General features: G+C 41.5%; 1 protein-coding gene across 1 annotated transcript in view; it reads right to left on the bottom strand.

Annotated features, from left to right (window-relative positions):
* Positions 1-382: 382 nt before the first annotated feature.
* The window catches only part of IQGAP1 (IQ motif containing GTPase activating protein 1), a 188,259-nt gene continuing 172,053 nt past the window's right edge, over positions 383-16,588 (bottom strand). The window contains exons 35-38 of the mRNA XM_084641761.1: positions 15,990-16,156; positions 14,532-14,654; positions 11,621-11,729; positions 383-3,154 (exon numbers count right to left, since the gene is read on the bottom strand). Coding sequence (XP_084497887.1) covers positions 3,041-3,154; positions 11,621-11,729; positions 14,532-14,654; positions 15,990-16,156 — 513 coding nt within the window. The 3' untranslated portion in view covers positions 383-3,040. The remainder of the gene's footprint in view (positions 3,155-11,620; positions 11,730-14,531; positions 14,655-15,989; positions 16,157-16,588) is intronic.

The following is a 16,588-nucleotide window of genomic DNA, read 5'->3' as shown; positions in this document are numbered from 1 at the left end:
GAGAAGTTCCAGAGTTGCTGGTTCCAAAGTAGCTCTGAAGCCATGGATTCCCTAGGAACCTAAAGACTGTGGTTCTGCCTTTCCTATGGAAATGATGGAAACAGAGTTTGATAGCACTTTTTAAATTGGAGTGCATGAAATGCAGTGTAACTAGGAAACAGACCTGCACATGCCTCTCAGCTTCTGATTCAGACACATTATAATGGGGTGAGATGATAGTCTTGTTCCTAAGTGACTGACATCTGAGAAATGCAGAAAATGTCTGTATGTGTATATGCTGTTGTGGTCCTGTGATTAGAAGTTTCACTAAAAAGCAAAGTGCTGGGTTTAACAAATTGACACACAAATTAAAGCTGGTCTCAAACAGATTCAAACACTGAGATGTGAACAAATGATCTTTTATTTAGATGAGAAATACAAAGACATTTTATGTGCAAACAATAGGCTAAGCCATCTAGTTATTTGAAAGGAATTTAAGCCCAAGATAAATAAAATGATTGTGCGGGAGGGGAGAGGGAAGAGAAAAGGGAAAGCTAGGACACCAATAAATAAAGTAACAAATTACAAAATTTCAGTGCTGAAACTGGATCTTTCTGCCAGTGTCTCCATTCTTTAAAAACTCCTACCAAAGTTACACACTTATTTAACTAAAATTGGCACACCTGTTCCCATAAAATGGGTTCACTCTTTTACTACCTAGTTGTCTTGTCAATTTGCACCAAAACTGTTTTGAAATAGGTATTGGCTGTTCTTATAAATATTCCAAATATCTTCTCCTCATAGGTATTATGATAGTTCATTAGAACAGCCTCACTAACTATTAGTCTCATTAGCTATTTCTTGAATTTAGACTGGGTTACGGTGAGGAGGCAGCCATGCAGACTTCTGGGACAGTAGCCCTTTTTAAATGGAGAAAATTTAATCCCTTTTGTTGAACATGTCAGGGTGCTGTTTTATTCCCCTGAAGAATAATTTGAGAATGTCCTATTGTCACTATCCCTAACTAAAAAACGATAGTTAGATTTAAAACCCTTCAGTTAAACAGCAGTGGGAACTCACATTGAAAAGAGACAGGTAGATGCAAGTCAAGACTTTTATCCTGTCCCTGTCCTGATGCTATTTTGGGATGGGGGCATAGAATTCCTATTTTGAGGTTCTCCGCTCTGACAGCAGAATTTCCCCTATTTGGAACTTCCTGGCTGTGGTCAGTTTTACATCCAAAAGGAAAGTTGCGTCATTGTTCTTTTTATTATGCTAATCCTGCATGGACCAAGATAAAATCAGTTTGTTACTGTTTGCATGACAGGGATTGTTACAAGGTAGAGCCACATAGGATTAGCCTCTTAAAAAGACTATGGGAAACAACTGACTCCCAAGGCAGGCAGAGTTTTTTCAAACATTAGTAACTGGTTTCATTTAAAAAACACTAAAATGGCAGACTATGATTAAATTATAAAACTAAATTATTTGAAATAAACATACGGCGTATGTGTGTGTGTCTAAGAACAGAGAGACTTTATTCTATCCTGTACTCTGGGAACATAAAACAGTCAAACAAATTTTAAAATTATTAAAAAAAAAAAAAAGACATTTTTGTCTGGAGCAGATAACTTGGGCAACAAAAGTTTGTTTCAGGCTAAAAGTAAGTTAGTGAATATCAGAGTTCATAACGGTCGTTTTGCATTTCTGTAAGGTATAGCAATATAACAGGCACCACCATAATAATGAGTGAATATCTAAGTAGTAAAGGAAACGGGGAGTCATTTGCTCAGGTACATTTGGTAAAATGTAAATAATTTAACAGCTCAGACTATTTAAGGCAGAGTAAATTCCCTTTGGCAAGTCTGCAGGTATATCATAGTGTTTAATGGCATCAGTTACAGATATGTGAAGCACTAAGCTAACTTCGAAAGTTTTTCTGTAATGTTCTAAAGGCTTCTGAAGCGAAACTGTAAAATAAACTTTTCTCAACTGATTCAAAAATCTCTCTCCTCCACCCCCAATAAAAGGCCGCTTTTCATCTTTAGGCATTAGCACACACATTCCTCATTTCCTCTACAACCGGGACAATCTGTATATTAGTAAGGGGTCTTTAAGAGAAACAAATATTGAAAAAAAAATTGGATCATTAAAGATCTTCTACATGGCTACAATAATGTATGTATAGTAATAATTCAGCATCACTTACGTCACTGAAAGCCATCTAGGACTCTGCTGCATAGTCCCATGCAGCTAATAGTCACCACCACCGCAAGCTGGCCATTGACCACTTTTAATTTGACTCAGTTCTGTGACAAAATCTTTTCTTCTCCCCATTGCTTGGGGACAGAGCTACATACGTACATCGAATAACATGCTAAAATATAACTCAAGTTTAGGTCTTTCAAATCAAATCTATAAACAGTTCAGTCATCCTGGTAGTGAGCCTTCGGTAATGGACACTGCTATGGACAGAATCAGCTGGTTAAAAATTTTCCAATTTCTCCATGCTATGGCACAGAGCAAATATTTCTCTAAGTTGATGTCCTATTGTGTTTTCTTAGAATTTTAGAGAGGGAGTCTAAATACGATCTGAAATCCTGTTCTGCTTCTAGATACAGAGGCAGACCTGGTTGCTCTGCAGTGCTAGCTTTCTTCTTCTACAACAAGTAACAAGAATTCAAGCCCCACCATCCAAACGTTTAGGCAAAGAACACACCCAGAAACCCAAAATATATTCTAACAACTGTTTAATCCCCAATGCCATTGTAATAATACATGGAAAACGTCTAAACTAAATGTTTCTCAAGGAATCTGAAAAGTCATAGAAAATAAGATCATAGCAGTAAGACAGATAGAGTCCCTGTGGACTCAGTCAGGATTATTAATTCACTGACAGTCTAGTCCTTCGCCATGAAGTAATATACTTGTAGTTTGGGCAGAGGGAGGTACATCAATATATAGGTGTCCTTGGTTCTGACAGGGGAAAGGGGACATTAAGAAACAAAGATGCAGTTTTTCCATTAACCTCCGTTTTCATAGCTCCTCTGGGAGATGGCAATTATTTCCCATAGAACTTCTTGTTCAGAAGAAAGATCAGGAGGTTGACGTTGACTTTTGCTCTGTCAAACAACTTCATGACAGCAACACCTTCATACTGCAGCTGCAAAAGATCCTGTCAAAGAGAACATGTTGATTAGTGAGAAATCCATAGAGGCTGAATGGGAAAGGGATAAGTTACAAGACACTAGTGCAAAGAAGGTTTCTGAAGAATTAATATCTAGTGAGAGTCTATGACATATAAGCATATACCTTAAAGACCCACTGATTCGACCTGGAAAGTATGAAAAATATTCTATTAATAGACAGTTCGGATTATTTTCAGAGTGGTAGCCGTGTTAGTCTGTATCAGCAAAAACAACAAGGAGTCAAGGATCTACAACCTATCCTGAAGGACGATCCCTTCCTCTCACAGGCCTTGGGAAACAGGCCAGCCCTCGCTTACAGACAGTCCCCCAACCTGAAGCAAATACTCACCAGCAACTACGCACCATACAACAAAAACACTAACCCAGGAACCAAACCCTGCAACAAACCCCGGTACCAACTCTGTCCTCATATCTATTCAAGGGACACCATCATAGGACCTAACCACATCAGCCAGATCATCAGGGGCTCGTTCACCTGCACATCTAACAATGTGATACATGCCATCATGTGCCAGCAATGCCCCTCTGCCATGTACATTGGCCAAACTGGACAGTCTATGCAAAAGAATAAATGGACACAAATCTTGACATCAGGAATTATAACATTCAAAAACCAGTCAGAGAACACTTCAATCTCCCTGGTCACTCACTAACAAACTTAGAAGTGGCAATTCTTCAACAAAAAAACTTCAAAAACAGACTCTTACGTGAAACTGCAGAACTGGAATTAATTTGCAAACTGGACACCATCGAATTAGGCCTGAATAGAGACTGGGAGTGGATGGGTCATTACAAAAACTAATTTTACCATACTAATTTCCCCCTACTGTTACTCACACCTTCTTGTCAACTGTTTGAAATGGGCCACCCTCATTACCACTACAAAAGTGATTTTTCCTCCCTTGGTATTCTACTGTTAATTGAATTGCCCCGTTAGACTGACCCCCCCCGCTTTGGTAAGGCAACTCCCATCTTTTCATGTACTATGTGTGTGTGTATACACACACACACACACACACACGCTACTGTATTTTCCACTCCATACATCTGATAAAGTGGATCCTAGCCCATGAAAACTTATGCCCAAACAAATTTGTTAGTCTCTAAGGTGCCACAAGGACTCCTCGTTGTTTTAGTTCTGATTATATTAGTTTTATGATTTTTTGTATTAATAGGAAAATTTAAATGAAAACTCTCTTTAGCTCTCACCTCTGTTTCAAATATCTAAAAAGACCACAACAATCCAAATCTAAACAGTCATTTCCAGGCTCTTCGTTCATGTGATTACCATACAATCTCCATAACCCTTAGATAGAGTCCTTCCTCCCATCATTTAATCATATTTCACAGCCATAAAATATATGGCCTGATTTTCAAAGAAGTTAAGCAGCCACAGCTCCCACTGAGGTGACTTAGGCACTGAAATTTAAAGCAGAACAACAGGAAAAGCTCCCAGCTAGTATCAAATGAAGAAGACTGAACCAGTTTCATTATCAATGGAGGCAAGACTGCTACAATGACACCTTTCCAGTGTCAGATAGCTCTGAGGAGGTAGATACTGAATGGATAGACAATAAGGCATCCCCCTGTGCCAGTCTCTCTCAGTATTGAAGATTTTCTGGGCGACTGATAGTTTGTGATAAGTAGGGCCCTACCAAATTCACAGTCCATTTTGAGAAACGCTGGTCTCACCAGTGAAATCTGTATAGTATGAAGACCAGATTTCATGGCCCATGATACGTTTTTCACGACAATGAATTTGGTAGGGCCCTAGTGATGAGGCAGAGCTTGCTAAAGACAAGCTGTCACACTCTCAGTCTCCCTTAGGCAGGTTTATTGCCCAAACTTTAAGCAAAGTAAACAAAACTGCTCCTCAGCTCACCTTTTACAAATTTGACACCACCCCTTTAACTGGGACCATCTCCTATGGCACTGGAGCTGGACCTACTTCAGTCACAGGAGCCAGCCAGCCACCCTGTGACACAGTACTATACTTCCTCACCTTCACTGAGGTTGAATGGGAGCAAGGAGACTGCAATGTTGTTTCTCCATCTTTCTCCAGCCCAGAGGCAAGGGAAGCCAACAGAGAGTCCCAAGACCACTCAGAAAGGCTCAGCTCCGAGGCGCTCATGACATATAACTTAATGTTCCTCATTGGCTCAGGTGACATTGGGAACTTCAGTGCCACTTTTGCTGGACCTAAAGTCACTTACAGTGATTAGGTCTTTGAAATCAAGACACCCCTCAACATTGACAATGGTGGATGATTGGTATCCAACTCAGTTGATCAGATGAGACGAATGACCTTGACGCTGTTCATCATGTTGGTCATAAAACCACCCTGTCAAGTCAGAGCCACAGTGTCTCTCAATGCTAATGGTACTAGACTCAGGTGACTGGGCCTGAAGAAGCCTCCCCTGCTAGTAGGGGTTTGAAATAGTTGTTCTTTTCTTTGAAGAGTGAACTCACAAATTCTGACCTTCTCCCAGAGGCACCCAAAAATGAGAGGCTGCAATGGGTATCACAGCATTGCATGAAGCATAGTTCATAAAGCTGGAGTTCTCCGTTGCCCCAGTTATGCTGTCTGTTGGGCCAAAAGACACTAAGAGAAACTGCATCCTAGGACTGATGTTCAGGAAAAACAAAGCTGCTCATGAGAAGTGGGACCTGCAGGGTGCCTGCATTGGCATCAACATCAATTAAAATAAAAAAGCTGACTAACTAAACGCACAAGACGACACACAAAAGGGGAAGAAAAATGAAAAACCAATAACTGATGAGGGAAATATTGAGGACACTGAATGAGCTCCAAACTCACTGCAACTTTCATGGTCAAAAGTAAATGAAGGGCAACTGAGACCACTGAAGACCACTAGAAGATTGTGAGTTTAGGCTAAAGCGTGAGGATCCATATGGTCAGTTATTGAAGGACTATTTTTATAACAATGATCTATTTGCAAATCAGTATTTCCTAGAAATTATGCACACATTTCAGTGCTCTTATATAAATCCAGATAGCTGTCACATGGCAGGTATTACAGAAATGTAAGACTTTTCCTTGACTAAACACAGATCAGAACATTGTAAATTAATTAATCCTAAATTTTGTCCTTAGGTTCAAGTGAAAACAAGAAGAAATTACTCACCTTGTGTAGTAACTATGGTTCTTCAAGATGTGTCCCCCTATGGGTGCTTCACTGTAGGTGTGTCTGCGTCCCTGCACTGCTGATCGGAGAATTCTGATAGCAGACCATCCCACCCATGCATGCACTGCTCCTCACCTGCCACGAGGCTAGCCAATGTGCATGGGCAATCCCTCCTCAGTTCTTTCTCTACTGCAGAGTCAATTACTAGAACTCCGAAGTAGAAGGGAGGAGAGTGGGTCATGGAGCACCAATAGAGGGACAGACACATCTTGAAGAACCATTGTTACTGCACAAGGTAAGTACATTCTTTTTTCTTCTTCGAGTAGTGTCCCAATGGGTGCTTCACTGTAGGTAATTCCCGAGCAGTACCCACCACTAGGAGGCTGGGGCTTTGGAGTCAAATCCATTATAGAGGATAGCTCTGTGGCACCAAATCTGGCTCTGCAGCCGAGTCCCTCCCTGAGGATGCAATAATGTTCTGCAAAGGTATGTGCAGACCGTTGAGATGCGCACCCCATCCTATACATTGGCACTCAGGGGTAACAATGGGGGAGGCTGAACAAATGGGACTGCGGTATATACATTCATTGGGTCTTTCCACCAATCTAAGGATTCCTTGACCTTGGTGGGCATCAATAATAATTTGTCTATGCTGTCTCTGTTTGGCCTGTAAAATGAATTGAACTAGGCTTGGAAGCATCTCATGAATAGTTTGGCACAAGCTAGGACCGATGTGCCCATGACCATGTGCTCTAGAAGGTGGAGGTGGTGTCTGGCTGAAATCTGGGGGCTGGATTGAATTGTCTCTACCAGTGTTGAAAGACTGAGGAATCTGTGACTTGGGAGGAGTGTCTCTGAATTCTAGTCTTTACACAGGTGTTGATGTTGATTTGTGTGTGTTGATTTGTAGGCCCAGATTCTGGAACAGATTCAGTGTAGTCTGGGTGACTCACTGGGCTTTGGTGAAAGAATATGCCCTGAGAAGGCAGTTGTCCAGGTAAGGATAAATTATGACACTCTGAAACCGTAAGTGGCCTGTCATTACTTGGAAAATACCCTGGGGGCCGAAGGGGAGTACTCTGCACTGGCAGTGGTCTTGGCCTAGTGTGAATCTCAGGTAACATCTCTGACTTGGTATGATGGAAATGTGGAAATATGTATCTTGGAGGTTGAGGGCCAAGAATCAATTTCCTTTCTTTAGTGCTGGAAAAATCATTGATAGAGTGACCACCTTGAACTTCTGCACTTTGATATATCTGTTGAGCGCTCTCAGGTCCAGCATGGGACTCCAACCTCCCTTCTTCTTTGGAATTACAAAGTAGCAAGAGTAGAAGCCTTTACCTCTTAGATGTATGGACACAGGCTTTACGGCTTCTATGCTGGGGAGACGGTTTACCTCCTGACATAGACTCTCGTGAGAAAGGTCCCTGAAGAGGGATGGGGAAGGGTGTTTGGGAGGGAGGAGAAATGGATGGCATAACCATCCCAAATGATCTCCAGCACCCACTTGTTGGAGGTTATCTGTTCCCACGTGTTGTGGAAAGGGGTAAGATGGTTGCCGAAGGGATAGGTGAGGTTTAACAGCATGAGATGGTGAGAATGTCCTACAGGCACCTTGACCAACCCGTCAAAATTGCCGTTTCAAAGTGGAGGGCTGAAAGAAAGTTGATTGATATCCCCAGTACTTTCGCCTGGGGAACGTAGGCTTCTTCCTCTGCGTCCCATAAGATCTCTGTGACGAGTACTGAGATGTGTATTGTGATGAGCAGGGCTTAAATGGTGGCTGAAGGCTGTTCTTTCTTTTGTAGGCAGGAGAATACATCCCAAGGGACCAAAGAGTTGCCCTAGATTCTTTCAATGTGTGAATCAATGCATCAGTCTTCTCAGCAAATAACTTTGTCCCTTCAAAAGGAAGGTCTTCCACCATAGTTTTGATCTCTTTAAGGAAGCCAGCTAAGTGAAGCCATGAAGCCTGTCTCATCACAATGGCCGTGGAAATCAAGCATGCTGCCATGTCATCTATGCTAGATGCAATTTGGAGGGACGTCTTTGCCACCAGTTAGCCCTTGTTAACTACTGCCTTGAATTGTTCCTTGTGAGAATCAGGCAGTTGCTTAATAAAGGAACCGAGTTTCATGTAATTTTGGTAGTCATATTTTGCCAACAAGACTTGGTAGTTTGCTACGCAGAACTGGAGGGTGGCTTATGAAAATGCTTTCCTGCTGAACAGATCCAAACATATCCAGTCCCGGTCATAAGGGGTGGATCTGAACTGGTGCTGGTGGCCATTAGAGTTAACTGTGTCCACAATGATAGAATTGGGAGGCAGGTGGGAAAAGAGAAATTCCAGTCTCGGGCTCTGGATGAACTTGGTACCAGTGCCCCAGTACTGAGAAGGGGCGAGTCTGGTGCGTTGGATACCGAAAGATCTGTCACGCACCGGAAATCTGGCAGTGCAGATGACGTCAGTACTGGCAGTGGTTGTCGGTGCTCAGAGGCTTGCACTGAATGAGTCAGACATACGGATCTGGCCGCGAGGTCTGTTGGTGCCAGGTGCACCAGAATTGGTACCAGTGCTGATGTCCATACTGAGAGCCTTCCCTGGAGTGGATCTTCTATGTTTTTCATGCCCCTGTGGTACTGGTGTTTCTTTGCGTGTGCCCTTCGGGTCTTTGGGTAGTCTGACTTGCCCTGTCAGTTTGGTACTGTGCACGCCCTGGGTACCAGTTTTAGACGCCTTCACTGCCATCAGTACTGATGATACTGATGGAGCCAGAGATTGTTTTTGGCTTGATCTGGGCTCGCTACACGGACTCACAGACCTTTTCTTAGAGGCCTTGTGTGAGTGGCTCATCTCTCTGGGCTCATCTCCCTTCGAAGTAGAGGGTTGCAGCAAGAGCTCCCACTGGGATTCCAGGGGTTGAAGGGCCAACTCCATGAGCCGTAATTTGAGGGCTAGTCTACACTACCATGATACATAGGTGCAGCTGCATCAGCGCATCTGGTGAAGATGCGCTATGCTGACGGAAGAGTGCTCTCCCATCGGCATAATTATTCCACCTCAGTGAGATGTGGAAGCTATGAACTCAGGAGAGCGTCTCCTGCTGACTTAGCACTGGTGTGGACATTCTTGCTAACAGAATGTTAGGAATCATTAGGAAAGGGATAGATAATAAGACAGAAAATATCATATTGCCTCTATATAAATCCATGGTACGCCCACATCCTGAATACTGTGTGCAGATGTGGTCACCCTGTCTCAAAAAAGATATATTGGCATTAGAAAAGATTCAGAAAAGGGCAACAAAAATGATTAGGGGTATGGAACGGCTTCCATATGAGGAGAGATTAACAAGACTGGGACTTTTGAGCTTGGAAAAGAGACAACTATGGTGGGATATAATAGAGGTCTATAAAATCATGACAGGTGTGGAGAAAGTAAATAAGGACATGTTATTTACTCAGAACACAAGAACTAGGGATCACCAAGTGAAATTAACAGGCAGCAGGTTTAAAACAAACAAAAGGAAGTATTTCGTCACACAGTGCACAATAAACCTGTGCAACTCTTTGCCAGAGGATGTTGTGAAGGCCAAGACTGTAACAGGGTTAAAAAAAGAACTATTTAAATTCATGGAGGATAGGTTTGTGACGCCACACTCATATTCTTCATAAAAATATTGTTGTAATATGAATATGGCATAAATAAGACATGTTTTATGCGAGATGGGTCATGTGAGGTATCATTGGAAAGATTATGATTTGCTGAATGTGGTTATCCTATTTGTATGCATGTGTCAGCTCTGTATCTGAAGTTAGGAATATTGACACTCTAACAATTACAACTGTGTGTACACTTGGGGAATGCCGACCGGACAGTATGCATTCAGCCTGAATGGGCCATTAGGAAAGACAACAGAATGGGTCTTTGAAGATGCTGATCTCTCATCTTCCTGGAGGTCCTTCCTGTGGACGTTACAAATAAACTTTGTCTCATGGTGGCTTTAACACTGCAAGGTCATGTGATAATGTCACCTGGTACAGAATACCACCTTGGACACTGCTGGTACTTTTCTAATGGAAACAAAGGATTCCCGCCTTATGTAAATCCTATTTAAGGCTGGGAAGGGAGTTAATCTGGCTCTTCTCCATTGCCTCCCAGCTCAAGAAGGAGGACTCCTGAAAGCACCTGAAGAAACAAAGGAGCGAAGCTGGGGAAAGGCAAGGGCTGAGTCCAGGCTGAGACAGGAGTATAGTCTGTGAAAAGAAATAACTGGAAATCTAAGCTGCAAAAACTCTGCAACCTGCCTAAAACAACACTTAGGGTGAGAAATTACTATTTGTAATGTTTCAGAGTAGCAGCCGTGTTAGTCTGTATTCGAGAAAAGAAAAGGAGTACTAGTGGCACCTTGGAGACTAACCAATTTATCTGAGCATAAGCTTTTGTGAGACGAAAGCTTATGCTCAAATAAACTGGTTAGTCTCTAAGGTGCCACTAGTACTCCTTTTCTTTTTGTAATGTGTTTCTTTAGTGAATTAAGCTTAGGTTGCGTGTTTTGTTTTATCTGCTCAGTAATCTGCTTTGTTCTGTTTGCTATCCCTTATAATCACTTACAATTTACCTTTTGTAGTTAATAAACTTATTTTTTGTTTATTCCAAAACCCAGATTGTGCAATTCATACATGCCCTGGTGTGGAAAGGAGTTGTACATATCTCCCGCCACATTGAGGGAGGGGGCGATTTTTATGAGCATGCTATATAGTTCTCTGTACAGTGCAAGACAATATAATTTTGGGTTTACACTCCAGAGGGTGTGTGCATGGGAGAGCTGGGCATTCCCCTAGCTGAGTCCTCCCACAGACAGCTAATTGCAGACTCTGTATGATTCTACAGCTGGGTGTATCCCTGCCTGTGTGTGTGCTGAAAAAGAGGCTTGAGAGCCTGTCATAGCAGCACAGAGTAAGGGAAACCCAGGCTAGTAGGACGGGTAGGCTCAATGGGATCCCACCCAAAAGGGGGGTCCAACCCGTCACAAGGTCCATCAATGGTGTCCCTAGCCTCAGTTTTGCCAGAAACTGGGAATAGGCAACAGGGGATGGATCACTTGAAGATTATCTGTTCTGTTAATTCTCTCTGAAGCATAATGAATACAAATATTTATTTATGAAATCTTAGCTTAACAGAAAGTGACTATGAGAAGTCTACATGAAAGATTTTGGTGGCCAAAGGCAGTCTACATAGGTTGTACCCCACAGGTTTTCAGCATTAAATAGGAGGGTCCTTACCTGATAATGTAACATGAATGTTTCCATCTGAACGCCCATGAATTTTGCTTTGACCTCAAAGTCTCCTACCTCCTCTGTTGGGTTGATTTCAAATATCACATTTTTAAACCTATGAAGGTTGGCAAATAAAAATAAATTTATTATTTAACATACAATTTCTAATGAAGAAGGGGTAGTGGAGGACTATATTAACACAGTGATCCTTGCAATACAAGTAGTGTGAATAAGGAATCTCAAACTCAGTAGAGAGGGAGAGACAAACGCAGAGCAGTAGGCAGCGGTACAGCGTACAACTCTCGGCAAACCAGCTTCCTGCTGAGGTGAGGTAGGCTGCCTCATTGAGAGGAAGCCTCTTAGATTCTAAGGCCGGAAGGGGTCATTGGGATCATCTGGTTTGACCTCTTGCATAACACAGGCCATATAACATCCTTGAAATAATTCCTTTCTGAACTAAAGTAGATCTTTTGGAAAAACATCCAATCTGGATTTAAAAATTGCCAGTGATGGAGAATCCACCACAATCCTTGGTAAACCCTTTCAATGGTTAACTACCCTCACTACGAAAAATTTACACTTTATTTCTAGTCTGAACTTGTCTAGCTTCAGCTTACACCCTTGGATCTTGTCTTATCTTAGACAGCTGGACCAAAGAGCCTACTGTCAAATATTTATTCCCGATGTAGGTACTTACAGGCTGAGCTCAAGTCACCTTTTAACCTTCCCTTTGTTAAGCTAAATAGATTGATCTTCTTGAGTCTGTCACTATATAAGGCATATTTTCCAATCCTTTAACTATTCTCATAGCTCTTCTCTGGACCCTCTCCAATTTAGCAATCTTTTTCTTGAACTGTGGACTCCGGAACTAGACACAGTATTCTAGCAGTGGTTGCACCAGTGCCAAATACAGAGGTAACATAACCTCTTTACTCCTACTTGAGACTTATCCTGTTTATGCATCTAAGGGTTGCATTGCTCTTTGGACCACTGTGTTGTACTGGGAGCTCATGCTCAGCTGATTATTCGTCATGACCCCAAATCTTTTTTAGAGTCACTGATTCCCAGGATCATGCCCCCCGTTCTGTAAGTATGGCCTACATTTTTTTTCTTAATTTAACATTCAGCTGTATTAAAACACATACTGTTTGCTTATGCCCAGCTTACCAAGTTATCTGGATCACTTTAAATCTGTGACCTGTCCTCTTCATTGTTTACCACTCTCTCAATATTTGTGTCATCTTCAAACTATATCAGTGATGATTTTGTTTTCTTCCAGGTCACTGATAAAAACGTTAAATAGCATAGGACCACAAAATGATCCCCAAGACCCCACTAGAAACAGACCCACTTAAAGATGATTCTCTGTTTACAGTTACATTTTGAGAATTATTAAGGGCTCAGGGGTGACCTCTGTAAGCCAATAGTGTATTTAGATGACTAAGAAGGTGGTGTTTTCCTGGGAGGCCATGAAATTTTGGGGGACATAGGCCCTGTTTGACCCTAACCCAACTTTGATGAGGAAGGTTTTGTAGTCTGATTGTGGTAGATGCAGATAGATGGCTCTGGGGGTTGAGGGGAGAGGTGGAGGACCATGAGGGGGCATTTCCCCCCCCAAAAAAAAATCTTATCAGACAATCTTGGTTGCTGTTTTTCATAGAACTGAGAAATGGAAAAAAACAGATTAGGTTATCTAATCTGTTCTTTCCCCAACACCAGTCAGTGAAGGGTTGGTTCCATTCCGCATATTTTCTGGCGTATTGTCCAATTTTGCTTTCATTTCCCAGAAAAAAAAATCTTTATGTTCAAGTTAAGATTGGAAATATCCATTAAAACCCCATATTAGAAAAGCTGCAGTTTTAAAAGAAATCAAAATACATGAAAGTTAGGACATTTGGAATGAAAGTTTCAGAAAACATTTACTCTGACTCTGTATCCCCACACACTATGCACCTAATGGGACTATGGATAGATCACACATAGCACAGCAACCTTAGAAACTTTTCAATTGTAATAAAAACATAATATGGTCTACATACCTGCTGGATCCCATATTTGTTCCATGTGAAAGTAGTAAGAATTGCACTGTACTGATGAATAGGATACTCTGGCATATACTGACAACATGCAGTATGGATACCATAAAATTGAACATATGGGGATGTAAGAAGTCTGACAGTGGACAGTTCTTTAATTTATCAGAAAAAGGCATAATGAGTCCCAATGATTGGAAGGTGAAGATAGACAAATTCAGACTAGATATAAAGTGACAGTTTTTAACAATGCAGTAATTACTCATTGGCAAAAACTTTACTGGGGATGAGATGGATTCTCCATCACTTGGAAGTCTTTAAAGGATGTCTTTCTAAAAGACATGCTCTAGCTCAACCAAAAGTGATGGGCTTGATGCAAAAATTGCTGACTCTTTGACCTGTGCTATGCAGGAGGACAGACTATATGATCATATTGGTCTTTCAGCCTTAAAAATCTATGAATCTACAAACACTACACAGCTCCAGGAGCTCAACCAGACATCAGTTTGTCATTATTTCAGACTAGTCTCTACAGAACAGTTTTGGTGACTGATGGAACCCAGAAACTACTCACTGGCTGAGAGATGGAATTTTGTTGCTCTACACCAGTGATTCTCAACCTATTTACCATTGTGAGCCTCACGTGCAGCGTTCTATGTGTTACAGGGGTTGCATCCATAACCTGGCTCTGAGGATGTCACATGGGTCGCAGCTGTGTGCTGATTGGGCTGCAAGCAGCCTGTAGGCAGAGAACCACTGCTCTACACTGAAGCCCTGGAAAAAGTGTTTAACAAGCAGGAGATGACGGAATTAGGAACACTTGTTTCCCTATTCACAGCTAGGGAAAAGATCTTTGGACCTTAGGCCTAAAGGTTAAAACTCACTGGTTTACTTGCAGGTCTTCAATCTCCAACAGGACTCCCTTCTCATGAAGTCGGGCTGCTGTATATTTCAGAGAAATCTTTTTACTCTTTTTGCCTTTCATCTCCCGTGGCTTCTTAGAGACTCTGAGAAAAACAAATACTGAAATTAGCTGAATGAGGCAAGAAGAGTGATTTCAAACAACGACAGAATTTGATCTGATCTGGGTGAATGGCAGGAAATGAGTAATAAACTGGTAATGTCTCACAAATAGTTGTTATAAATACAGAATATTCACACATTTTAAGGTATTTAAGGCAGAGACCATATGTTTATAGTCTATTTATATACGTGTGGGCACGTGCACATGTATATATACTGCACCCATTACAATCTACTCTGACCTCTTGCACAACAGAGGCTGCAGAACCTCACCCAGTAATTTCTGTAGCAACCCCAATACTTTATGGTTGAAAAACAGCATCTCTTTCAGAAAGATATCCAATTTTAATTTAAACATTTCAAGGGACAGTAATTTACCACATTCTTTGGCAAGCTGTTCCAATGATTACTCAACCTCACTGTTAAAAATTTGGAAAGAACTATTTCTGTTCATAGCTCTCTGGGGACCCAGAAGCAGTAAAGTGTGCAGAAGGAACCCAAAATTATGAATTACCTGAACTATCAGAGGATAAACCACAAGATACTGCCAGTTCATCTCAGAGGCCTGACAGGAGCAAGTGGCAGTGAACGGATGCTTAGAGGCTCCTGCCCCAGTGTGCGGGGCACTGTACAAGCATAATAAAAAGAGTTCTTGCCCTGACCACTTACAACCTATGTATAAGATAAGAGACAACACAAGGATACAACAAACAGATAGGGGGAGCACAAAGTAACAGAAAGACCAAATTCCATAAGGCTGCAAGTTGAAGCTAGACAAATTCAGAAAGGAAATAAGTTGTAAACTTTTAACGGTGAGAGTAATTAACCATTGGAATTTTCAGGTGGTGGATTCGTCATCAGTGACAATTTTTAAATCAAGATTGATTTTTTTTTAAAAAAAGATCTGCTCTAGGAATTATTTTGGGGATGTTCTACAGCCTGGACTACACAGAAGGTCAAATTACATAATGGTTCCTTCTGGCCTTGGAATCTATGAATCTGGTATAAATGTTTGAAGTAGAGAGAACAACCCACTTTGTCATGTGTTCCTGTACTTTACATTCCTGGGGATCCCCACCCACCGTGCATCACAAAAGTTACATTCTTCCAAGTCCTCCTTTTAAGACCCAACCATCTTCCTCCATCTCCTCAGTCTACCTGCTGTCACCTAGCCATTTCCCTCCCTCCCTTCTATACCTTTTGCCCTCTTACATGACCCAGCTACTCTCCTCCATCCCAGACCTTCCTACCATCACTCTTCTCAGCTGTAGTCTATGCATTCCTTTCCCAAAAACCCAGCGCTGCTCTGAGGTACTCACTTGCCCTTGCTGGCCAAGTTATCCAAGCAGGTTTTGATATAGCTTTTATAATAATCCACCTGTTCCTCATAAAAGGTGGCTTTGGAGTTCAGCGCACTGTAAGTCTGCTGCAGCTTCACCAACTCTGCCTTTCTCCTCTGACGGTATCTGCGCTGGTTCCGGATGTCCTAGATAAGGATGGCAGATGTGTGAAGCTTTACCACTGAGTCATTGCTGGGTGCTCCCTTTATCAAGCCAGTGTACAATATTAAGAGAGTCCATTTGGAACACACATTTCCAAGTTTAATACAGACATTAAATTAGCCCTTTCACAGACTTTCTAACCAAATTTATACTTATAGACAGAAATAAAATGTCCTGACATTTTTCCTGAAATGTCCTGCACAATTTTTCATTTCTTCCCTTACTAATCTTTTATTTTTAGAAATAAATGTTATTTTGATTATTATGAACAAATGAAAATGTCTAGTTTCCAAATTAGCTTCCATTATTATTTTGGATAATTAGGCATCACTTAAGGTTTTATTCTTACCTGATCTCTGAAGGAAACAACTTATTTTATTTATGTATTTGTATACCGCTCTGATGCATTAATTTTG

This window comes from Lepidochelys olivacea (genome assembly GCF_965140295.1).
Source record: "Lepidochelys olivacea isolate rLepOli2 genome assembly, chromosome: 10".
Lineage (NCBI taxonomy): Eukaryota > Metazoa > Chordata > Testudines > Cheloniidae > Lepidochelys > Lepidochelys olivacea.
The sequence above is the reverse complement of the archived record's forward strand: the minus strand, read 5'-3'. Positions and strand labels throughout refer to the sequence as shown.